This window comes from Episyrphus balteatus, chromosome 3 (genome assembly GCF_945859705.1).
Source record: "Episyrphus balteatus chromosome 3, idEpiBalt1.1, whole genome shotgun sequence".
NCBI lineage: Eukaryota > Metazoa > Arthropoda > Insecta > Diptera > Syrphidae > Episyrphus > Episyrphus balteatus.
The window spans coordinates 79,307,221-79,333,156 of record NC_079136.1 but is presented as its reverse complement, the minus strand read 5'-3'; the positions used below and the strand labels follow the sequence as shown (position 1 = coordinate 79,333,156).

The following is a 25,936-nucleotide window of genomic DNA, read 5'->3' as shown; positions in this document are numbered from 1 at the left end:
TGAAACAATGACAATGAAAAATTTTAATTGCAACTCCTTTTTTTCTATATAAATATACATGCCGGATAAAGTTTTCTTAAAATTTTTGTAAATTAACACAATATAGTAACGCTCACAATACAATTTAACAGTTGATCCTTTCAACTTTTTTTTTTCAAATCCGAATGAACTTTATTTTCATACATCATATGGAAATTTAATTTGGTGCTTCAAAATTAAAAACTTCAAGACCAAATTTAAACAAAACAAAAAGTTTATTGCAAGTGAAAATATTTCATTAAAAAAAATTTATTGCAAATAAAAAAATTTCTGCATTGAAAAAAAAAAAAATAAATGCATAAAATTTGTATTTGCAATAAATTTTAGTTTAGTAAAACATTTTTTTGTTTTCAATAAATATTTTTTTTTAATGAAAATATTTTTCACCTGCAATATTTTTCTGCTGCAATAAATATTTTGTATTTATTGCAATTTTTTGTTATTTGCAATAAATAATTTTTTTTAATATGTAATGGAAAACAAATGCATTAAAAAAATGATTTTTCTACTACCCTGTTATAAGAGTAGTTCAAAGTTTCGAGATCTTAGAACGTCACATGTTAAATTTCAACTCTCAATGGTTAGTAAAAGTCAACTTATTTCTAGTGTGTATCAGTAAATAAATCAGAGGAAACTTATAGGGTCGCTGTGGCGTATACGTAACTTTTTTTTGTTTCGAAAAATCTTAATTGAAATTATTCTATTTTTGAACATACTTTCAAATGACTGAATTTTTTTTTTAATTATCTACATAATTTCGAATTTCATATAAAAAATAACTTCTTATACGATTTGACATTATAGAAATGAGCTAAATTCTGCTAAATTATATCAATTAGGAGGGAGTGAAAAGCCGCTATTAGTTAGTTTTAATTTTGACGGATTAATTTTGTTTGTTTGAATTCGCCTGTAAAAATAAACCTCAAAATATTAAAACAAATAATCAATGAAAAGTTTTACATCAATTTATCACAAAATACTTATCAAATTTTTAAAAATGCATAGATTTTCATCTGGTGTGATGGTCCAATTTCCAAAGCCCTGTTTCTTCCTAAAAAAAAAACCCTAAAACAAAAACAAAATTTGATGCACTCATTAAATTCATAATTCTCCTTAAAGTGAATAAAAATAATATGCGGGGTTATAAGTCCACTGGCCAAAGGTCTATTATGAACTTATTGGCTCACTTGGCTGGGATATGTTTATTAGTCCACAAATCAATTATGGAATTGCAACTAAACCCTTCCAAATGTGTAAAAAATAAAAAAAAAAAAAAAACAGCCAAAACTCCGTAGGTTTATAAATGATGTGGGTTAAAGGTGCTTAAAAAATATTTATTTGTAAGCAATGATACATTTTAAAAAAGAATCTTTTTAAGATTATTAATTTTTTTTTATTTATTTTTTTATTTTAGGTATGAAAAGAACTTTTCGAAAACTTTCGCGGTTTTCGTGTTTAATAGTTAAGTAAAATAATTTTCAAAAACTCGTGTAAAATTTTGAAAATTATATTTTTCTCGTAAATTAAAAAAAAATATATGTATTTATTATCAATTTTTCAGAAATGAAAAAAAGCGTCAGTTTTGTAATTGATTAATGGACTTAGAACCCATACAACTGGTTCAATAGTCAAATAGTCAAATTGTCACGACTTTTGTATACGTTCGTATCAAATTGCATTGAGCATGGTCACCGCTAAATTATGTTAGATAGGTGCGTGTAGCTCTTGTTGCTGTTGTTCTTGAGTTACAGGTGACAACTGTTTTTCAAAAATCTTATTCAATACTTGGTATTGCCTTATCTAGCGCATACGACAACTTGGAGTCGTCCGCGTTTCATTCCACGAATTGTGTTTTAAAAATTTTCTTGTAAAATACATTCTTCGATTCTCTTTTCTGCAGTTTGGAGGTTGATTGCAGTCGTGAAAGCGTCATTCCAAAACATCTTTTTTTTCAAATAGCTACACATCTCGAAAAAGAATTTAAATGTCTCTTCAATTTCAACTATTGCTGCTTCTCCAGAAAAGCTACAGTGGTTTACATAATACAACACTATTTATTTTTCAAGATATGGATCAAAACTCTTAACAAATTCTCCAGGAACCAAAACTTTCTCAAATTAGATAGAATGATGTTATGAATACATTTTTGCTAAGGACTTTATGGACCACAAATACCTTTGTAGATGTGTCCAAACCAAATGAAACTCCCACAAACTTGTGGTATATTATAATACCCGGTCTAGTGCCAATTCTGTTTAATCCCTGTACAAGCAAAGAGAGAGAAGGAAAGAATTTACTTTAGCTATTATTTTCATGCAGAATAGTATTGTACCCAATCATAAACGTGCGGAGACGATCATAAATTTGCTGCTAACGTAACTGGAAAAATGTCGGTAAAGTTTAATGGATGATAAAATGTAGAGATATAATTTGGACCTACTATATAGATGATGGTATTGCGAGTAAATGGTAATGCAAAAAACTTGCAGGAGCAATAGACAGAACATAGATAAATGGAGTAAGGCGGTGAGGGAAAAGTTCTCTCATATTCCGTGAAGAAGTATAAAACATAAAATTGTGAATTGAAGCGCAAAGCTGCTTTTGGTTGCCAAAGCCAGTAAGCTCTACCATATGTAAGCAGTCTCTCTCCTTCTCCATGAGAACACCCTTACTAACGAAAGATTGTGTGGAGTTTTGTGAATTTGTTTTTTTTTTTTTAGTATTCTGCAGACAGTGGCGACAAGCAAAAAATAGTATGATCGTTTATAATGTGAATTAATATTCAAACGAATGTGTTGGCACTTTACTTTTGAGTTTCCATGTATCTTTGCCGACCACGATGGATGGGAAGTTGGGTTATTTATCAATTTTCTAGCCCTTTTTTTTTTTTCTTCGTAGGTTTGCGGTCATTAAGAATCTGTTTTATATTATTTTGCATATTCATTTTTTTGGAAATTGTTTGCATACATCGGTACCGATATAAAATAGGACTGATTTGCAAATTCTGATCATAAATCACAACATTAATGAGATTGCTATTTTGTTTTTATAAAATGGAATTGATATTTTGAATTGAATAAATGAGTGATGTAAGAAATAAAACTAGATCAATCACTTAATTATATGAACACCCTATATTTCTGAACAATCATTACCTATATTATTGATATTATGTACTCTCTCAAAATATTATAAACTTTGTTATAATCCTCAAATCGAACGATGTTATAGCTTTCTGTTTTAAGATTATGTACATGCATTGTCGAATGCATATAACTATGCGAACCTAATTGTATTATATTTTATCATTGTTAGTTTTAGTTGCAATAAAGCGTTTAAAGTCGAAGCATCTTGTCTTGTGGTCTTATTATTTTGGTCGCCTCTCCACTCCGTGCCCCTTACAGTGATTTGAAGAATATGACATGAATACCTACTTTAAGTACAAATTTTCTGATTTGTGTTTTGTGCAGAATTTAAAAGAAAAGAAGCCAAAAAAATGTTGTTTTGGACTTAGTTTTAAACTTGTTATACAGATGTAATAAGATAAAAAAAATTTAAGGAATGGTTCCTGAGTATATTCTAATAAACAATTATTGTTCTACAGTTACTCTTTGACTGCAAAATTGATACCATTCGAACTCTCGAAAACGTTTGTTATGTGGTTTTCGATTGGTTTCACTAAATAATTCACTCATTCTGAAATCCAATAAAACAGTCTGAATCGCTTTCACTCAATTCTGAAATTTTATACTTGCATTGGTGAATAATCAAGTAATTTTTTTTTACTTTCCAGCAAGTAAATTTATTTTGACGTTTAATTATTTAAATATTATTGATTTTTATGTCGTTTTCGATTGGTTTTACTCAAGGATTCACTCATTCTGAAATTAATGTCGTTTTCGATTGGCTCTCCGGAAGCGTCCGGAATCATTCAGAAGCCTTCTGAAAGTGTTTTATTCGCACTATTATGACAGACAGAACGCTTTTGAAAATAAAAATTCTCTTCTTGATTTCAAAACAGAATTCACTCAAAATCACTAATATTTAAATAAGTAAACGTCAAACCAAATTTTCTAGTAGAAAAGCAAAAAATTTTCATTTGATTATTCACCAATACATATATAAAATTTCAGAATTGAGTGGAAGCGATTTAAACTGTTTTATTGGATTTCAGAATGAGTGAATCCTTGAGTTATTCCAATCGAAAACGACATAAATAAAATATTTGAATCGCTTCCACTCAATTTTGAAATTTTATATCTGTATTGGTGAGTAATCAAATAAAATTTTTTTGTTTTTTTTTACTATGAAAATTTTATTGACGTTTAATTTATTTAAATATGAGTGATTTTGAGTAAATTCTGTTTTGAAATCAAGAAGTGAATTCCTCTTCTAAGATGCGTTCTATCTGTCATTTTGAATAAAACACTTTTAGAAGACTTTTGAATGATTCCGGCAATTCCGGACGGCCAATCGAAAACAACATTTATGAATTCTGTTTTAAAATCAAGAACAGAATTTTTATTCTGAGAAGTTTTTTCTGTCATTTTCGTGCGAATAAAACACTTTCAGAAGTCTTCTGAATAATACTGGACACTTCCGTAGAGCCAATCGAAAACGACATTAAATAAACAACATTTAGATATAGTATACATATATGAAAATATTTTGTATCTATTATTTATTTAAAGAACTCATATAGTCTCAAAGAAAGTAATTTATTACTAATTTTAAAAAATAATTTTTCTGTCGAATTCTCGAAAAAGTTTGTTAAAAACATTTATATGAGTATAAGAAAATATTCTTTATCTATTATTTATTAAGAAAAATTATTATTAACATGAGTAAATGTGTACCGAAGTGATCGTTTTCTTCAATCATCTCTAAGTGGTACCTAGCTATATCAATTTTGCAGATAGAGCGCTACTGTAGAAAAATGTTTGTGCTAGATAATTACAGTCCATTGCACTAACCATTGCACTACGGAGTACGAAGTATTACAAATTATTCTGCTTTGAATTTCAAAAAAAAAAAAAATAGGACAATCTATACTAGCAACTCACTACCTAAAATTTTTGTTTTAAAACGACCCATTACACATTTAGAAGTTCGCATACTTGGTACTCTGAAGCCGTGTGATAGGATTTTTTATATTTTTTTTTTTTAAATTTTTTTAAACTTTATTTTTTTTAATTTTTAAGTTAATTAGGTCAAAAGATTACGTTCTTAATTTCTATACATTCTTATATTTTGAAAATATTTCTTTTTCTATACACATAGACCAAGAGCCCACGCCAAATTTTGTGAGTGGAGTGATACCAAAATGTGAGTAAGTAGTTTTATAACCTTATGCGTTCTTATAACGAATTCAAAAGTCTAGCAGCTTTAAATCGCAGCCGTATATGTTTTTCGGGAGGTTAGATACAAAAAAAAATTTATGAAAATCTTGGCATTTGGGCCAAAATAACGTTTCTAGGAAAAACAATTCTACGAACTATTGATTTTGGTGAACAGCAAGACATTCAGCAAAAGGGATAACAGATTAGAAAGGGCTTGAAATAAAAAATAAAGAAAATAAGTTCTAAATACTTTGAAGAAAAATCATTGAATAAACTTCTCCTCAAATCATATTTTTATATAACCTAAAAAAAAAAGTGAGCAAAATGTAAAAATAAAATTTTTTGTTTTTTTTTATCTTTGGCAAAAATACTTGCATTTAAAAAAAAAAATTATTTTTTTTACCTATTTTTATTATTTTTTTCAACAAAAGATTAATTTTTGGATTATGATTTTTAAAAAATTGCCTATTCTTCAATCAAAAAAGTTACCAAACAAATTTTTGGTTTTTGTAAAGTTTCGGATGACATGTGAAAATCAAAATGATCGAAATCTTTAATTAAAAACTATGTAGAAAAACTTAACTTAACTAAAAAAAAACAACTTTTTTTTTTAAGATCGATTTTTCGTAAATGACAGTTATATTTTGACATAGAAACCACAGTTTCAAAGTTTTTAAGATACTATCACCTTTTTATCTATACAATAATTTGAATTTCCCGCGATCATTAAGATCTCAAAGCCTTCTTCTGCCTAAGTTCAGATATTTAATTTCTTCCCGATTGTTTTTCATTCATGCTGTTAAACTATGGAATAGTTTACCCATTGCAATTAGAAAACTAATAAATATTGAAAATTTTCGAAAAGAAATAATGAAACACTTTTCTACGCAGCATTAATATAAAATATGATTTTTCTTTTTGCATTTTTATTTTAAAATTTTCTTTTTGAATTACATTAATTTGAATTATATACATTAATTTTTAACTTATCTTGGTTATAACTATTATTGTTGAGCTCAAAATAATTTTTTTGTTATTGTTATAGTTTTTTTATATTATCATTAAAATGTAAACACATGTAAATATTTGTACTATAAAAGATTAAGATCTTAATGTACAGCTCTAGATATATTAAATAAACTGAAACTAAACTATTTTTGTGATGTTTATGTTAAATGACATATAATTTCAATTTGTTGAACTCACCATAGCTTGGCTTGAGAATGCAGTGGGAAATCTATCAGTTTTTCATTGTTTGCTGGTGTTTTTATATTTGGTTGCAAGAGCCTTAAGAACTTTTACTTCTAGTTCGTCATCGTACAAAAAAATCAGAATAAAATATCAAAACAAAATTGAATTATGTAATTAAAAGAAAATATAAAATGAATTATATATAAATGTATTAAAATAAGAAAAAATATTATTCCAAAAGTACTAAGTTTATTCTGATGGCAGCTCTGAAATAATAAGGTATAATTTCCTAGTTGATTGTTTTTTATTTGCTCTGTTTAGAGGTAAGTATTTATTTTTTTTTGTTTTTGTTTACGTTAATGATACTTGAAATAAGAACATCCACATTATTTATTAGGATCTATCATAAACTTATCGGTGTTTGTTGGCTTGATTTAAATAAGTTCATCTGCTTCTGCGGTTTACTAAAAAAAAACAAATGAATGACAAATGTTTAAAATTTGATTATTTTTGGCTAGGCTTTCTTGATAAATAAAAAAAGAATTTGATAGAGTTTTTGGTATCAAGCTTTCTTACCTAAAATGTGCGTATTTAGTAATTGCGATTTTCGTTTTTTTTTTTTTTTATTTAAATTTAAAAACTACCTTTTAAAACCTTGTTTTAAAGCGGTACTAGGAGGGTTAAAAAAAAATGCTCGTGCTCTCCAATGAAATTTTTCTATCTCTGGCGATAAATACTTGTGAATGACTTTATCCTAAAAAAAAAAAAGAATTTCGTTTAAAATCATTTATTTTTGAACTCATGAACTTTGAATTTGACCGAAATTCTTCTTAGTTTTTGGAATAAAATGGATTTTAAACAGTTTTGAATAAATTAAACTAAAAAGTTTTTTTAGCTTGGGCCTAATATATTGCAAGCTTCTGAAATAATTACAATACCTACTTGTTATGATAAAATTAAGAATGCTACTTGGGTAGGTTTTAGTCCTTATTACTGTCAGAATCGCATCGCTCTACAGAACACCCACCTTTAGAGCTAGTTCATTCAACCAAGTCGTGTATTTTATTAGCCATTTTCTAGATTGCTATTTGAATTATTTTTGCTTTTTGTGTCATACATAACTCACCATCAGTTATTTCACAACAAAGATCTTTATAATGTAATTCATCAACACTTATCTCTTCTAATAAAAACAAATTTTAATATTTAATATAAATAGGTTTGTGTACATTATTTTAGTAAATATTATAAATCCAATCTAACTTATGATGCAGGTAAGAACAAATCATTGTCTAACGATAACAATGCCGTTGGAGCTACTTGCAATATTATCGTAGTACAAAATCAGACTGTAACAAAGAAAGAATTAATATATCTTACATCTCTAATGATTAAAATGTTTATCACATTGAAGACTATTTGTAAAATTTCTGCGTTCAAATATTCATACTCATTAACTTGTTTTAATTACCAATAAACTTTTATAGATGTTCATAAGAAAAATATTGAAATATACAAAATTTTTGAGTCTATACGAAATTGTTCTCAAATATTGCAGTTAGTGAAGTGAAAAGTGTTGTGATTTGGATAAAATGAAAATTTGAGAAAAACCGATTTTCAAAAATTAAAAAAAGTGTTTTAAGAAAAAAAAATATAATTAAGTAAAAAAGGTTCATAGTTTTATCAATCTATCTGAATTTCTAAAGTACCATTTATTGTGCTGAAAGTTTTTTTATGTTCATTAATCTTTATACTTATGATTTTTGTCCTACCCAAAATCTGGCAGCAAATATTTTCAAATTGAGTTACATCATGCTTGATAGAAAAATCGAGTTCAGAAAAAAGAGCATTTATGAAAATTTGAAGTTCCAGGTGAAATCTTAATGACCAAAGACAACTTATTTCTATTTTATTGTTTCTGAAGGAAAATCGTTTTTCGTTTGTTATTTACATAATTCGAATTTTTCACTATAATGCTATAATATTTTAGGCATGTATTGAAACACAAATATAATCAAAGTGATATCCCATAGAATTCATGTTGAAAATTTTCTTTTAAAAAACAATTTTTAAAGTTGTTTGAAAACTTGAAAATTAAAGCCTTGTTTGCTGCTGAAACGAAACTTGAAACTAAAATTTTCATACCAAACTAGCACTTCGAAATCGTAAGAGAAAATTTTGAAATGCCTTTTGTTTCACAATACGCAGCTTGACCAATTAATTTTTTTCCTGAGATTGAGTGAAGGAAATATGAATTTGTCATTCATATTTAATTTTTCTGGTTATTTTTCTTGATCCCAAAGAGTTTTTTGACTTTGGAGACCTACAAAAATGTTCGTTTCGCTCTTTCAAACAAAGAAAATTTTATCGACAAATATTTAAAACTTTAATATTAGAAAAACTCAGTTCTTTTTGTGCCAGACTAAATTTTGACTAAGGAGAACTTGGGGAAAACAAGCGATTACCACCAGTGGCGTATTGAGGGGGGGGCTCAGGGGGCTCAAGCCCCCCCCAAGCCTTCAAGATCATGTTTTTATTTAGCTGATTTCATCATAATGTACATGATTACCTAAAACTTGTTCGTAAATCTTAGAGATTTAGAGGCAGCACAGATGCTCGAGCCCCCTCCAAATTCTGAAATGGCTGTTTGGGTTTGTTTTAGTAAGAGCCTTAGCTGACGATGAGGATTGTGATAATTTTTTTTCGGATTTCAGTCCAATTCCGAATTCTTTAGATAATTTTTTTTAGTATTTTGACGTCCAATTACATCACCGTTAAATTTTTGCAAAACTTCTTATGCAATCTCAAAACGCCGTATTTGATCAAATATTTACTGAAAGGAAGGCTCTACACCGCAGTTGTGCGTCCAGCACTCACATACGGTTCACAATGTTGGACAATGTACAAAAGTATGAGAGTAAGTTAACGGCAGCTGAGATGAAGATGCTTCGCATGACAGCAGGAGTAACAAAGCTTGATAGAATTAGAAGTACGAAGATCCGAGGAAGCCTTCATGTTAAAAATACCATCTCCCAAAAAATTGAACACGACCGACTCAGTTGGTATTGCCATGTTCAAAGGAGAGATCCTGAGAACCCCGTCAAAAAAGCAATATCATATAACGTTCCAACACGAAATAAAAAGAAAGGTAGGCCTAAAAACTCCTGGTACAAGCAAATGCAAAAACACCAGCATTCAGTTGGCCTCAGAAACGGAACAATACAAAACCGGGAGGCTTGCCGCCGATTTCTGAGGTCAACCCGGCGAACCCCACAGGCGGATCACTAGTGTGAAGCAGTAACGTGGGAAGGTTATGATCCCCTCGACATCGAGATCATAACAGCGCCGAGAAAAAAGGAAGAAGAAGAAGAAGAAGATTTACTTTTTTTTTAATAATATTTTTCTCAAAGATATTGGAAATAGAAATTTTTGATATCTCAAAATCTAGGTTTCTTTAAGAAAATTGCAGTATTGCGCTTCCGATTTGGATTAAAGAGCAACATATTACAAAAAAGCATATATATTTCGGATTAAACATCAAAAAGAATTTCATTTAAAATTAGTTTTTGTGACTTTCACGTTCTGCATTTCACTTTTTGCGTATTCACTTGCCGAAAGTGAAATAGGTGTTCCGCATTTTTTCACTCATTTAGATTTTCAATTCAATTTAGAATTCAATTCACTATGTTTCTGTTCGTGAATTTGGGGGTCTTTTCCAATAAATTGCAGTAGTTTCACCTTAGAAACAAAATAAAAATGGAAGATCCTTCAGTTTTGACAGTTAGAAGCAATTTCGAAGTTTTCGAAACCGATCGAAATGAAGAATATTGATATTTCATTTCACGTGAAATTGAAAAGTGATTTGAATTCACTTTCGTTCGAATTGCGGAACATGGTCGTATATAACGAAAATATTGATAAGTATAGCCCAAAAACTCTGGGAGGAGGAGATAGTAGTACGAATCTGTCGAGAGCACTATAATGCAACTAGGTATACCACTTTCAGTACCGCAGCACAGCGTTTAACTCTCGATCAAAGATTAATAAAAAGAAATGAAAATTTTTTCGCACATTTACCCTATAAAAAATTTTTGAAAAATTTTCCAGCCCCCTCCAAATTTTTTTCTGGATACGCCACTGATTACCACGCCTTCTGCCAAAAGAATCTTTCGATTTTGTGAGAAACTTGTTTCTGACAAGCTTAAATTTCGATATTCGGCAAACATCGTCAACAAATCATTGGCGCATTGAAAAGTATTAAAGCTCATGGAGAGCTCATTGTTTCTGAACTAACTCTTAGTAAATCATTGGAATTAACTGAGGAAGGTATTAAAGTAGCTACCAATGGTTGTCATGAAGCAGGAGTTTATAATGCTGTTCCAGCTATGGGTATAGCTTACTTCAGCAAAGCCATGTCTTGGGGATGGATATTTGTCGACAGTTCTGTCAGTTCGCCGTTGTCTAAAAGGAAAATTGACGAAAATTGAAGATGTAAACATGTAGAATCTAAAAGTTGTAGCAAATGGCACAGTGACTTGGCAGCAAATATGGTTTCGTAATTTAAGAAAAGGAAACTTCTAAGAATTTCATCTTAATCAATTGCCTTGAATACTCAGAACTTTGACAGAGCTTGAAAATGACCAGATCAGACGCTTTCGGATTGTGGAAAAATATAAAATTCAATTCATACAACTTTGATGCTCTGAGAGCTCCAACTCTTGACATCCTCGGTGATTGCAATTATGCTCTACAAACTGGCCAACAAACAGGGGCGTACACACCATTGGGGCAAGCGGGGCGGTGCCCCGGGGCCCCCGAAATGCCAGGGCCCCGACTGGAGACAGAGCAGAAAGTTCCATTCTTATAAAAAGTAACAAAGAAAAAAGATAAGATATTTGACATGAATCCTTTCGGACACAAGAGAGACAAATTATATTTTTCAGTGTAATGCATAATAAATTGCATAATTGTAATGCAAAAAATGTTACTTGAATAGTCTTAGCGACCAACAAATGATACATCAGGGGCCCCTAAAATAAAGTAGGGCGAATACGTACTTTTTTATTTGTTCTTGTTTTCTATATTAAATGAGCGCCCAAATATCAAAGAAGTCCCAAATTTAGTCTTGCCCCGGGGCCCCGCCAACTCAACGTACGCCTCTGCCAACAAAACCAGTTGGCGTGCTTCTCACACTGATTGGAACCTTGTATAATTTCTTTCGCAAGTTGGGTATCACCCAATTGGAGCTTAAGCCTGCTTACAATCTATACACCGAACCCGAGCCCGATCATGGAAATATTTTGATTCCATCCACCTTTCTACCAAAAATGTTGCTTCCTATGGGGCTGTCTCCAAATTGTTGTTGCATGAGGTCTGACGCTGGGTTACGGGTTCTTGATATTCTTGTTTCTGATATTCTGGTGTACTGGTTTCTGGCAGGTTTTTTGGGGTTCAGGTACGGCGTACGGGTTCCTGGCATCTAGTCCGCTACATTGATATAAGACAGCCAAGGCTTGTTATCAAACGGCTTTCGCTGACATCTAACAACTTCATTCGCTTGCACCAAAAGGCTTTCGTCAGCAACCAAACGGTTTTCACTGGCTTTCAAACAGATTTCGATGGCATCAGCCGGCAATCAAAAATATAGTCATTTTAGTCAAGTTCTTAAAATAATCCCTTATCATTGGTGGGGTGAAGTCACTTAAATCGTTGTCGGTCAGTACTCTAATATAATCAACTTGCTCCTGGAGCATGGTCTCCGATGCTTTCTTGTTGACAACTGTGGAAGTGGATGAACTGATAATTGTGGGTGATTGTTGTCGCCCTTTTTGTAGTAAATCAAGTTCGTCCCATAGTATAGAAATAATAATGTTTTTTTTAGGAAGTTTTTCGTATGTTTTATATTTGGTTGGTTGCTAGAGGATTTTGTAAAATATGTATTATTTTATAAAAAATATTTTTAAAAATGTACCTATTTATTTTCAGACAAGATGAACGATCCTAAAGATTTTGAAACAGCCATTGAAGCAACTGGTTTTGGTTTGTTTAACTTAATATTGTTATCAGTAGCGATTCCTTCGTGTTTAGCGACAGTATATGAAACATCAACCATGTCATACATTCTGCCAAGTGCTGAATGTGATTTAAAACTTGATTTATTGGATAAAGGCATTTTAAATGCTATCACTTATGCTGGTTTGAAATACAAATAAATAATTTTGGAATAATATCAAATTAATTAATCATTGAATTTTATCTTATAGGAATGATAACATCAGCTATTGGATGGGGCTTCATTGCTGATACAAAAGGAAGAAAAAAAGTTTTGGTTTTTGGTTTTTTGGCTGATGCCGTATGTGCTTTTGGAGGAGCCCTAAGTCAAAACTTGATTTCTTTGATGATATTCAAATTTCTTGGAGGCTTTTCGTAAGATATGCATTTTTATTTAAATTTCTTTTAATATGTAGAATATTTAAGGGTTTGTGGTCCGTTTGCAGTTTTAATGTCATACATGACAGAGTTCCATGGAACTAAATATCGTGCTAGAGTAATGATGGTTATTGGAATGCTCTTTTCTATAGCAACATTATTACTGCCAATACTTGCGTGGATAATTCTACCCAACACTTGGGATTATTCATTATTTAATGGATTATTTGGTAAATAGGAATATAAACACAAACAGAACTAACAAAAATTCAACTTAAAATATATTCATACACCCAGAGAAAAAACGCATAGTAATTTTTAATCCGTTCTACATTGAATCAATGGTGAAAAATATATTCATTAATTTTCTAAAAAGTCGTCCTATGCTTAACTTACAGTTTGTCACATCAATTTTTATAAGTGAGATGGCACAGTGGTAAAGCACAAGCTTGTCAACCCAGGTATAGCAGGTTCGATCCCCAGCGGATGCCAGTTTTACTTTTTTTATTTTTTTAATGTGTGAACAACTTTGATTAAATGTGTGAACAATTTTGATTTAATGTGTGAACAACTTTGATTTAAAGTGTGCTACTTTGATTCAATCATTTTCCACTTTAGGCTAAAAATGTAGTGATTTTCCATTGATTCAAAGTGGTTTAGATTGATTTTACGTTGTTTTTTGGCTCAGTGTAGTAATTCATTCGTGGAAGGTATTTCTTGCTGTTTGTGCTCTGCCAAGTCTTACAGCAGGCATCGCATACATATTCTTACCCGAAACACCAAAATTTCTTATGTCACAAGGACGAAATGAAGAAGCTTTGGTAGTATTACAGACAATTTATTCTATTAATTGCAGGAAGCCAAAATCAACTTATCCTGTGAGTTACTACAATCATTTCTTTTAAATTTGTAATCACAAACATATTTTTGAATTCCAAAGTTTGATAGTTTGGTTGAAGAAGCTCCTCAAAAAATTAACAAAGAAGATATTTGGACTGTTGAAAAAAGTAAAGGGGATAGTGAGCCACCAGCAAATACATCTTTTCATTTTTTGAGAAAAGGAATAAAACAACTTAAGCCTATGTTTTCGAAAAAATATTTGGGATACTCGTTGAACATTTATACAATGCAGTTTTGTATTTTGCTTGGGTAATTATGGAAAATCTGTATGATATTAATAAAATTTAAAACTGTTTCATTTTATATACTTTTTTTAGATTAAATACAATTCGTTTATGGCTTCCACAACTTTTTACATCTATTGAAGAATTTAAAAATATGCAGGCTCTTCATGGTTCAGAAGGAGCAAATGATTTGTGTGCTATGATAGATTATAGTGTTAATAAGGCAGCAACTATTATAACCGGATCGTCAGATACCTGTGAAGTTGTAAGAAAGCTTACTTCATACCTATTTATTGCATTCACAGTTAAAAAAATACTTTGTTTTTTTAGTTTTATATATTTAATTTTATTTTAATTTTATTTTACTTTTATTTATGTTATTTAATTTTTTACAGAAAATAAGTGATAAAACGTACATCAATACAATAATAGTGGGTTTGTCTGGCTTGGGTGGATATTTTGTGGCTGGAGGACTTATAAACGCTCTTGGAAACAAATGGATATTGAGTAAGAACTTTATTTTTAAATGGTTTATAAATTATCATTTAAAGTTTTGTTAAACATACTCTCTTGAACAAGTGCAGAAAATAACCCAAAATTTGGTACTGAATGGGAACTAGCTATTCTTTAAAAAAAGGTTTTCTGTAAAATCGACTTATGGATGATATTTTTACGTGATAACGTCATAATTTATTATTTTTGAAGATAAATAGGTACCTAAATAATCATTAAAAAAGCCAACGACAAAATTAGTTATAAAATTAAATTAACAATCAGCATTTATCATTATTTTAAATTTTGTACCTATATGCAAAGGTATACAAAAAAATTATTCCTTCAATTAACGTTGTAAACCTAGATATCTTCTTAAGAATTAAACCATAACTTAATTCTGTATATTTTGTAAAAAGTATAAATATGATTTCTTGAAATCACACATTTTTCATGAAAAAAAAACGAACAACATTTTTTTTTCTTTACTCATCATTTTGTCCTTATTTTTATATGACAATTTATAATAAATTTTATATCATCTGAAAGTTTTTTATTTAAGCTTTTAATATTCACCTCAATAATGTTTGTACAACATCTAGAAAAAAACCTGGAATTTTTTAATGCAATCAGCTTTCATAATAAAAATAAAAGAAACTTTGTTTTCTTCCATCTCGATTTAGTGGGTGGTGTTGGCAAAAGATCTCCACAGCAGTGTTGTGCCGGTTTTTTAGATCGAATTTTTTACAGGGTTTTTTACTTTAAAAAAACTTGAAAATTACACGTAAAATCTCACTGATTAAAAAATGGGAAAGGAAATTTCTTGAGAAAAACAAAAAAATAAATGATTGAATTCTTTTATGTTTTTTTTTTAAACTTTTTCAATACTCTTCCTATAAAACGTTAACACGTCAAAAATTAAATATTTAAAAAAAATCACCCAAATAATGTTTTTTATATAGTTTTAGTTTTTTTCACTGTTCACATTCTTATAAAAAATTGTAAATTTTCTCTCTTAATTAAAGTCATAGCACTCACAACATCTGGGGTTTGTGGATTCTCAATGTATTGGACCACAAGCTCCTTGTCAACATTGATAGTTTCTTCAATATATGTTACAGTGGGAAGTATTGGATCAACTTCCTTACTGGGAATAATTGTTAACCTTTTTCCAACATCATTAAGGTATCAATAATAAATAAATGGATATCAAAAACAATAAATTCCTAAAATGATGTTTCTTCTTTGCAGAACAATGATTGTTTCGATAACTATGATGTTTGGTCGTTTAGGAGCACTTATAGGAAATATTTTGTTTCCATATTTTATGTCACTTGGATGTCTTCCGCCATTTTTTATGGTTGGATGTGTAATGTTCAGTATGTTTGAAATTATTTATAACAATTTGCAATTCACATTGATATTATTGTATTTTTTGATTTATTTTATTTTTAGTTGCCGTAGCTCTGGGATGTATTCTACCTGCAACACATAAAACATCATTGAAGTGAAAACTAGCTAAATTATAACTCAATTTGTTAAAATAATAACTCAATAACTGATGTACCTATTAAGAAATTATAATTTTTAAATAATTCAATATTATGTAGATATAACTTAAGAATAAAAACAAATAATAATTTGTTTGTGAGTATCTCAATTGTATGCATTTTGAGCAGTCGTTCTCAATTTAATTTTAAAGGTTAAATTATAAATTAAGGAAAGTGGATAGTAGGAAATGTAAAGATTTATTAGTTTAATCCTGAATAATTCCGGAACTTTTTAGCAATCTGAATTCTGCCCAAAATTTATCTTTTTTGGATAATTTCCAAGCCGCAACACTGGTAAATGACATTTCTAAAATTAGACGTAAAATTAAGCTTAACTTGCCAACTTCCCATTATACCTAACCAAAATTAAAAAAATTGTTTTCCTGAAAAATGGTTCAAACGAATTTTATTATACAAATACGTGGGTCTGACACATTAGCAGCGGCCCCCTTCGGATGCCAGAGCCCCGCGAGAAATTATGTAGTAAAGAATAAAAAATAGTTCAGATCTCAAAGAAACTCTTGGACTTCATTTATGTACAAAACTTAAATAGACCTTTCTTTTGATTGCCCACTCGATCGATTTGGAGAAAATTTTTTAAAGTGTGTTTTTTTTTTTGCATTACAAGATTAAGTCGCATTTTTTTTACCTTTTGAACTCATATCTTAAAAACAAAACCAAGTCTCGAAGGCTTTAGTCAAAAGATATCTTCTTCGGAATAAAAGAAAAAAAAAGTGTTTGAATGCAAATATTTCAGCAACCAGATCATCAAGAAACTTTTCGGTTTCAGTCATGAATAGAGCTTACAAAAACCTTCATTTTGACGTGTCACACAATGGATTTGGAGAAAATGTTTGAAAATGGATTTTTTGTTTGTAAGGGGTACCTACCCCTTTCATTTTTTCGCAGATATAAAAAAATTTATTTGTATTTTTTTACCTCAATGCATAGGCCTGATTATGATCCTATATCTTTAATTCAAAACCAATTTCAAGTCAAAAGATATCGGCTTCGGAATAAAAAAAAAACAACAACAAATTTTTGATGCAAATAACTCAGCAACCAGACTTTCAAAAATCTTTTAGCTTTCAGTAAGAGCTTTTAATTTTTAAAAATTATGTTTTTTTATTATTTTGGGAAGTGGTCCCCCTTGGAATTTTTTTTTGGCATTTTTTTGAAAATTTGTATATACAAATAATCATTTTTATCAAAAAAAAAAAAAAAACAAAAATGACTTCCATGGATCAAAACTGGGTTTTATGGTTTTTCTCATAATTTCTATAGCCATAACTCAGTGAAATTGAAATGGGACCACACTGCAGGCACCAGCTTTCCAATACAAAAAGAATTATCAAAATTGGTTCACTTAGTCCAAAACTCCAAATTTATACGGTAACAAACATTAAAAAAATAAAATGCACGACTGGGTAGCACGAACTTGCTCTTAGAGTTAAAGTTGCTTAAATTTTTAAGACTTTTTATATAGAAATTTAGAAAATGTAGGTACTATATAGGTAAAAAAAAAAAAAACAAAATATGTTTTTAAAAAAAAAAATAAAATAAAATCTGAAATCAAATTGCCCTCCAAAACAAGTATGCAGTTTTGATTGATATATTAAGATGCATTTTTATAAAAAAAATTTTCAAAATCGTTAGAGCCATTTTTTAAAAAAACTAATTTTTTATAAATAATTTTTTGGAAAAAAAGTTTTAAAATAAAATTGGTATGCCATTTTGTAGAAATCACTAATCAACATCTAAAACCAAAATTTCAAAAAATTCAATGTCCCGTTTTCGAAAATTTGATTTTTCAAAAAAAAATTATATAAATGCTTCTGCACAAAAAGTTTTGTTGAAATCGAATAAGCAGTTTCAGAGTTCTGTGGCAGGTACCGTTAATAATGATTATCAAAAAAAAATTGTTTTCATTAGGAGATAGACCTTGTTTTAAAACTTACATTTGGATTATTTAAACAAAATCGTTGGAGCCGTTTTTGAGCAATTTCAACTTTACTAAAATCGGTATATGACAAGTACCGTTATTTTTGGTCCAAAATTAATTCCAAAAACCCCTCTGGAGAGTCTCCAAAAAATGCTACATACCAAGTTTGAAGTCAATCGGTCCATCCGTGTACGAATGCATAACTTGATATAATAGTACCTATATCGCAAGTAAAAAATACAGACGAATCCTCCTCCTTTTTGGAAGTCGGTAAAAATTATTTAATAACAAAAACACCCTTACAATAAAAAAAAAAAAATTAAAAAACTCATTCTAATTCAAGATATGTAATGGCATATTTTATTTTCATGTTAAAACCATTTAAAAATGTGTTTTCGTAGTTTTAAAAATAATTTGTAAAACTTTTTTTTACAATTCTTTTAAAATTAATCATAAAATTAAATTAAAATTATTCATTTACTCTACAAAAAGCTTTATTATTCTTAGCCATGATTTTCCTATCGTCAGTTAGACTATCAGAAGAATAAATGTCAATATAAAAAAAAAAACTTTAATTCGTAATTAATTCTATCTGGCTATTGAAAAATTGGCTCTAAGAAACATTTACCATAAGAGCAAGTACATGCGACCCAGTCGTAGTCTTAAACCACAAAAAAATTAGTCGCTCATTTTTGTTTTGTTTTTTGTATCTCTATTGTCCAATAATTTTGCTTTTTGCTGTTCAACTATGAGAAATAAAATACCATTTATTCATGATGGCTAGGTATATAAAAAAATTTAAAAGTTATAAAAATATAAACAGAATTTTCTATAGCAGCAACTTATGTTGTGACCCAGTTGTGCAATTTTATTTTAGTTAATAAAATCAGCTTTTTCATACGTTGTTATGCAAAATAGAGTTTTTTCTATGCAAATCTCAAATTCAAATTTTTACGAATTCAAATAAAATACTCATGGTATTAGAATCAAATTTATAACAATGTTTAAAAAAAATATTGAATTTAAATCGATGGAATGAGCAAAAAAAAAAAATCTGATATGACACATACTTCTTCGGTGATGGAAAGATTTGGTATATTGAAAAGCAAATAAGAGGAAAAACAAAATGGTTTTCGAAATCAAATTAAGGTATCCATTTCAGTATTAACTATTTGTTAAGATAAAAGCTCCAAAGGGATTTCGTTATATCCCGCACTTTCTATCTCCCAACCAACATTGCACGTTTCGACTAACCAACCAACTATATTGTATAGGGATGTTGTTGTTGGTGGGCTGACCTGCGAGACTTTTTGCATGCATTTTGCCTGAATCTGTTCTGTGTTTTTTTGATACCCGATCTAACTCAGGTTATTGCAATTTAGCGATTTGTAGTTCTCATCCAAATTGAATTCTAATGGAATTTCTTCAAATCCCTGGTGTATATGGATTTTTTTTTCTGTGTTTTCTGTTCGATTTTTTATTTTCTTTCTTTTTTTTTCTTGTTAAAAAGGCACACCCGCTGTGTTGCACTTTACGTTTATGTTGATTCCTTTCAATAACGGTTATCTGTGATTTTACTTTTTATTCATTTACCTTATGTTTGTTTTGCTTTCTAATCGTCAAAGAACAAACCACTGGAATTTTTAGTAATTAAATTTTATTAAAACCTTTGATTAAAACAAAAATATAATAGTCTAGATATAGTGTTCTTGCGATCAGAATTTTTTTGCTTCAAGGCAGTTGTTTTTTGTTGTTTAAAAATATACTTATTGCCTCAAAATGGGGTGTGCTATAGAGCGATTTAAAAGTGCAATGATAGCAGTTAGCAGCATATAAAAAAAAACAGTGATTAATGGCTGCTATTAAATCACTCTTTAAATAGCAGTTAAAAAAATGACTCTTTAAATCTCTTTCTAATTTAAAATACGATTGGAAATATGGAATTAGAAATAAATAAAAATTAAGTTATTTTTAAATTTTTCAATAAGATTTAACTCCTTCAATGCTGCACTGAAACAATGGTAATAGAACTTCTCTGTTCCGTCTTCATCATGTTAAACTTTTCTCTACATCTTTGATTTTTTCATCATTTTAATCAAATTATTAGATATGAAGAACATAATTCTTACAAGAAAACAATGAAATTTAAGAGAGTCGAGAATATTTTCTGAAAAAGAGCAGAAAGCAGTGAAATCTTTACTAGCATCGAACATTTTTTTTTACATAGTGATAATAAAATGTCAAGATTCTAATTTATTTATTTAATTGTATTTTTGCCATGGACATTGAAAAAAAAATTGATGCCAAATACTAACTTTTTGTCTGTGGCTATTATGCTTCATTAAAACATAATACCTATACAACATGCTGTAATTTTTTCGTTATTGAAAAAGCTATCGTTATAATTTTCTATTATTGCACTAAAAAATTAGAAAATAATTGAAACAACCTTACTTTGAACCATTTTTTCTTTTTTAAGTTTAATAAGTTATAAAGTGAACAGTCAAAGTCAAGAAGCAAACATAAAATTCACTCTTTTTGCATTATAGAATGAAAAAATTTAAGCTTTTTTAAGTACTTCATTGAAATGTAAACAAAGTTAATTTTTTTCATAAAACAAAGAAAAGTCTTTTATGATTTTTTTTTTTCAAGAATTAATAAAATTTAAATGAAGAGGTGTACAATTTACAAAAAAAAAAAAAATAATAATCAAAATGTTTATGGAAGACGTTAGAAGGAAATTCATGAAGAATAATTAATAATTGTTGGTAGTTTCATTGTTCACTAAAGTAAGAGAAGGGAGGAGCACCTTTCCGTTGAAGAAAAGCACACATAAATAATTGAAAAAAAAAGCCAAACTAGGTTGCCTTTGATAAGCCAAGTAGAAAATCAGATTGAATTTTTCTTTTTTTAGTTTTTGGAGAAAAATGTTTTGAATAAATTGAAAAGCTTCTTAAAGAATGATATTGCATTTTTGAATTTCAATAAAAGTTAACCTATTATTGAGAGAAAATAAGGGATATGAGTTAGGTTAGGTTATAGGACAAAGGATTTAAACACAAAGAAAACAATTATTCGTCAAATTAAATATAAATGACTGCATAGATGGCAGAAAATGAATTATAAAATATAGTGATGGGTGCACTAGTAAAATTAGTTTTCTCGACTTAGCCCTATTAACTAATAAAATTATCTCTAAACCGGATCGAACGTTTCCGATTTTTAAAACTTCTGTAATATAGACATTGGCTCCTATTGCGGTTTTGATAGATAAACGATAAACTTATCAATTGATAGACATTTTGGTATTACGGTTGTCAATTGATAAATTTTTCTCTATTGTGAACATTGATAAGAACACAATTGTTATGAATAGGCGCTATTTTTGTTTGGACGTTTCATTTCACATTAATTTATTTCGTGGTTTTTGGGGTTGGTTTTTTATCTTGCCGATTGTTTTTCCAAAAAAAATTTAAATTATTTGTTTAATAATATTATTTTTTATTTGTGAACAAATATTTACTTGATTTAGGGCTAGATTAGTTAGCAACAAATCAACTAACCAGACTTGTGGAGCTATTGGAAGCAAATTCTTACTACATATTGGGGAATCTACTCTTTTCAAAGAAGTGTATTTCGCCCTGCGTTCTTCCTCTTGTAAAAAAAATAATTTGGGACAAATGTGCTATGAAAATCAATATTTAAAAATGTTTTTTCGGTATTATCGGGTCAAAAACATCACAGCTAAGAAATATGAATAGCAAAAAGTTATTTTCCAAAATAATAAATAGCAAAACTAATGTGTTTTTCTCATGTTACATATAAGCAACATGCACTGCCTATGACCACCAAAAAAAAGGGGGAGAACTGAGATAATAACTTTTTATGAAACTATAATGTATACTACTTCTTCTAAGCAAAAAAACAAAACACTTTCTGCATTAACATTTTTTTATCTTTTTTTCAAAATTATGACCATATATAAAAAAAAACTTTTTTTTGCAAAAAAAAATGTGAATTTCAGTCCCTTTCTCGATAAAAAAAAGAGTGTGTGTACACATGTACACGCGACTGAAGTTATACTTCTCATTCAGTATATGTAAATGAATTTCATTTGATATTTTTAATTTCTATTATTAAATTAATTAATCCACACATCGTTTTTTTACATTTTTATCAAGTGAACAATAAATTAATTCTTTCATCCTCCTTGCGTCCATGTAGTTTTCAATTTATTCTGTGAAATTTACACATGTTGTGCGGTTCAGAACGTACGGTATACGCTTAACAAAACTAAATAAATTGAGCATAAAATGTGCGATATGGTTATTTTATGAGAATTGTGTGTGCTTCAGCACTAGTAGTAGCAATATGGAACTTGCAGAGTTGCTACAAAGCTCAAAAGTGAGCTGAGCTCAGCTCACAGCTCAGCTCAAATTTTGAGCTAGCTGACTTTTGAGCTATGTACCATAGCTCAGCTCATTTGAGCTGAGCTGAAAGTCAGCTGAGCTGATGGTTGAGCTGAGCTGTTGGGTGAGCTAAAGTAAAGTGAGCTGAGCTGAGCTGTGATGGGTGAGAGGATACATTGATTTTTATTTGGAAAGTATAATGAAGTATGAAGATATTTTAAACTTTTATAAAACACCATAGCTCAAGATGTTTGGTTCTAGTTATTAATGGAATTATTTTAACACATGGATATTTTTATAAATAAAACAGATAATTTTTCGTGATCTTTCTCTTGGTTTTTTTAACCCTAGAAAGATAATCATAATATACGTCTCAGAGACGTATGATTCTAAAAAAGATTTTTGGTCTTATGTTAACACTTTTTGTCATATTTATTTAACTCAGATTATTTAACTTAGATTATTTTAAAGAAGTGATATAATAAATCAAATCAATTTAACAAAAACCCAGAAATTTGAATTGAATTAGATAAAACAGTTCTTTACACGCCATACGTCTTACAGACGTAGATTATCTTTCTAGGGTTAATAGTAAATATATTTCTATTTTTTTAGTAAAATATTTCTTTTTTAATCATAAAAAAAATCAGGTACAATCCGGTTTTACGACTTTTTTCAAAATTCCGAGAAAATCGCGTTTGAAAGTTGGGGTAAATTTTTTTTTCGAAAAATCCCCGAATCTTTGAACGCTCCTGGAAGTTAAACCGCTTGAGAGCAATTTTTGGGAGTGGTGCCAAATGATAGCTTGTGTCATGGGCCTACGCTTTGCACATTATCAGATTTTTAAAAAATCGCCTTCCATGTTAAACCGCCACATCATGCCTTTTTTTTCAGAATCGGGCTTAACTTTTTTTTTACCTTTAAGTTCTCCTGGTTTGAGAACGCGTGTACCTACAGAAATGAAAGTTGTACCCAAATGTAGGTTAGAGTCCCCGCTACCTTTTGGCATCAAAAAATTTTTTTTCATTTTTTTCAAAATTCCGAGATATAGGCGTTGGAAGGCTTTGATCTAGAGACAGGGGAGTGGTGCCATATGAAAGCTTATATTCTCAGCTACCCGAAAGTGGTATAATCCGGTTTTTTGATTTTTTTCAAAATTCCGAGAAAATCGTGTTTGAAAGTTGGGGTAAATTTTTTTTTTTTCGAAAAATCCCCGAATCTTTGAACGCTCCTGCAAGCTAAGCCGCTTGAGAGCAATTTTTGGGAGTGATGCCAAATGATAGCTTGTGTCATGGGCCTACGCTTTGCACATTGTCAGATTTTTAAAAAATCGCTTTGCATGTTAAACCGCCACATCATGCCTATTTTTTCAGAATCGGGCTTAACTTTTTTTTTACCTTAAAGTTCTCCTGGTTTGAGAACGCGTGTACCTGCAGGGATGGAAGTTGTACCCAAATGTAGGTTAGAGTCCCCGCTACCTTTTGGCATCAAAAAATCGCCATTTTTTTTTCAAAATTCCGAGATATAGGCGTTGGAAGTTGGGGCGCTCACTTTCAGATCAGCTCACTTTCAGCTCAGCTCAAATGAGCTAAGCTATGGTACCTAGCTCAAATTTGAGCTGAGCTGTGAGCTGAGCTGAAATGTTAGCTTTTTGCAACCCTGGCAACTTGCCACATGTAACTTGCCACATGCAACTTGCCACACGCAATTTGCCACATGCAACTTGCCACATGAAACATGTAACTTGCTACGTGTTGTGTGTTTTATGTTTGCCGTACTGTGGCGTACTGCATTTTTAAATACTAAAGTACTGCGTACTCTAAAGGTGAAACGACAGCCCTGCTACCCAGGGTGATCGCGTCATAATCCCTTTGACATTCTTGTCAAAAAGTAAATTTTCATACCCACCCTCCCATAAGAAGTATAACTTCAAAAATTAATGGTATGATATTTGACTAAATTTTTGTAATAATCCAGTAACTAGGCATTATTATCTTTCAATTAAGCCATCGTAACTAAAAAAATTGTTTAATTTAATATTTTTTTACGAATTAAAAAAAAAAATGTTACATGAAAGTAACGCTGGGTCCGAAAGGGTTAAGACTTCTTTGAGGATGCCCGATACTGTTGGTTGGGCCTTACCAACGTTAAAATCATTTAGACCGCTAAGTTGATAGCCATAAAATCGTAAGACTGTTACTAGCTTAGTATGGATTGTTGTATCTTCAATGGTGCTCAATGTCTCTGTGTACATCTACGAATGCTTCTCTCGAAAGTCGGAAATTCAGTAAAAACCAAAATTAACAGTAGGTAACTGTCATATAGCAATTTTGGAAAAATTAAATTTTCTCAAAAACGGCTCCTACAATTTTAATAAAAAAAAATTCAAATATTTGAATTTTTTTTATCAAAATTGTAGGAGCTGTTTTTGATAAAATTTAATTTTTCCAAAACCAAATAATTTTAACGAATATATTTGTGCAAAAACATTTATACCGCCCAAATATAAATCAAAAATAATTCTTGGATTTTAAATAATAATATACCAAAAACATCGAATATTTTGGTATGGATTTTTTTTTGTTAAATAAAGAAAAAAAAACCTTATAAGGATAGGAAATTAAATTCTCTATAAAAAATTATAAGTGAAATATATCAAAGTTTTGCCTTGTCTACGAGATGTATTGAAAAAAAAAAAAAAACAAAAAATCCTGTGAATAATAAACTCAATTTCCCTTATGTTCAAATTATATTTTTCTCTGTCCTATAAAGTCCTATCCTATCCTATAAGCTATAGGATTTTTTTCTTAAACAAACCGAAACCTTAGTATCGTTAAATCTATGATATTTTAACAAAAAATGTTAAAAAAGGACTTTGTTTATAAAAGTGCACTTGTATTTTTAAATCAAAATAATAGAAGCAGTTTTGTAGAAAATTTAATTTTTGTTTGCGGAGCCCACCGCACACACAATTCATGAGCCATATTTCCCCAACAATAAATTATCTATTTTCGTTTTTGGTTCGTTTCTTAAACGTGAGTATACTTTCAAAACTCTATTCATACTTCTATATCAATAGTTTTTTTTTTTAACTATGTATTTAACCATCTCCCAATCGAAATTTATGCAAATCATTAATTTAAAATCGATCTTATTTTTTTTATTATCAAATGCATTGCAAATGGATTACCTAATATCAACGTTTTCCAATATCAAACACAACTTTTTTGGTCAACACAATTGCTTTACCTTTCCTGTCATCATATCTCCTCTGAGTTTGATGTCTTGAATTTGTCTTCATCCACGATATAATTTTATACTCATGTCATCGTCGACGTTAGAAAAGAATATTTCTCTACATTAGCGAATTTGGCGATGATATTGCAATTCGTTTCATAATTTCCCAATGGAACTATTCTTC

General features: G+C 29.6%; 1 protein-coding gene and 1 long non-coding RNA gene across 3 annotated transcripts in view; one reads left to right on the top strand and one right to left on the bottom strand.

Annotated features, from left to right (window-relative positions):
* LOC129913142 (synaptic vesicle glycoprotein 2A-like) overlaps positions 1–16,274 on the top strand; it is a 52,498-nt gene extending 36,224 nt beyond the window's left edge. The window contains exons 1-11 of one of the 2 annotated variants that reach the window (XM_055991670.1): positions 7,913–8,239; positions 12,555–12,764; positions 12,833–12,995; positions 13,047–13,228; positions 13,692–13,876; positions 13,939–14,147; positions 14,216–14,387; positions 14,518–14,629; positions 15,640–15,799; positions 15,866–15,993; positions 16,070–16,274. In XM_055991670.1, the coding sequence (XP_055847645.1) occupies positions 12,560–12,764; positions 12,833–12,995; positions 13,047–13,228; positions 13,692–13,876; positions 13,939–14,147; positions 14,216–14,387; positions 14,518–14,629; positions 15,640–15,799; positions 15,866–15,993; positions 16,070–16,125 (1,572 nt within the window). In that variant the 5' untranslated portion in view covers positions 7,913–8,239; positions 12,555–12,559 and the 3' untranslated portion in view covers positions 16,126–16,274. Of the gene's footprint in view, positions 1–7,912; positions 8,240–12,554; positions 12,765–12,832; positions 12,996–13,046; positions 13,229–13,691; positions 13,877–13,938; positions 14,148–14,215; positions 14,388–14,517; positions 14,630–15,639; positions 15,800–15,865; positions 15,994–16,069 lie in introns of those variants that run through there. The other variant, XM_055991671.1, reaches the window with a different exon arrangement.
* On the bottom strand, positions 6,801–7,727 carry LOC129913144 (uncharacterized). Its single transcript, XR_008771991.1, has 3 exons — positions 7,512–7,727; positions 7,214–7,323; positions 6,801–7,033 (listed from the first exon to the last, which is right to left on the bottom strand). It is a non-coding gene; the product is annotated as an uncharacterized LOC129913144 (long non-coding RNA).
* Positions 16,275–25,936: the final 9,662 nt, after the last annotated feature.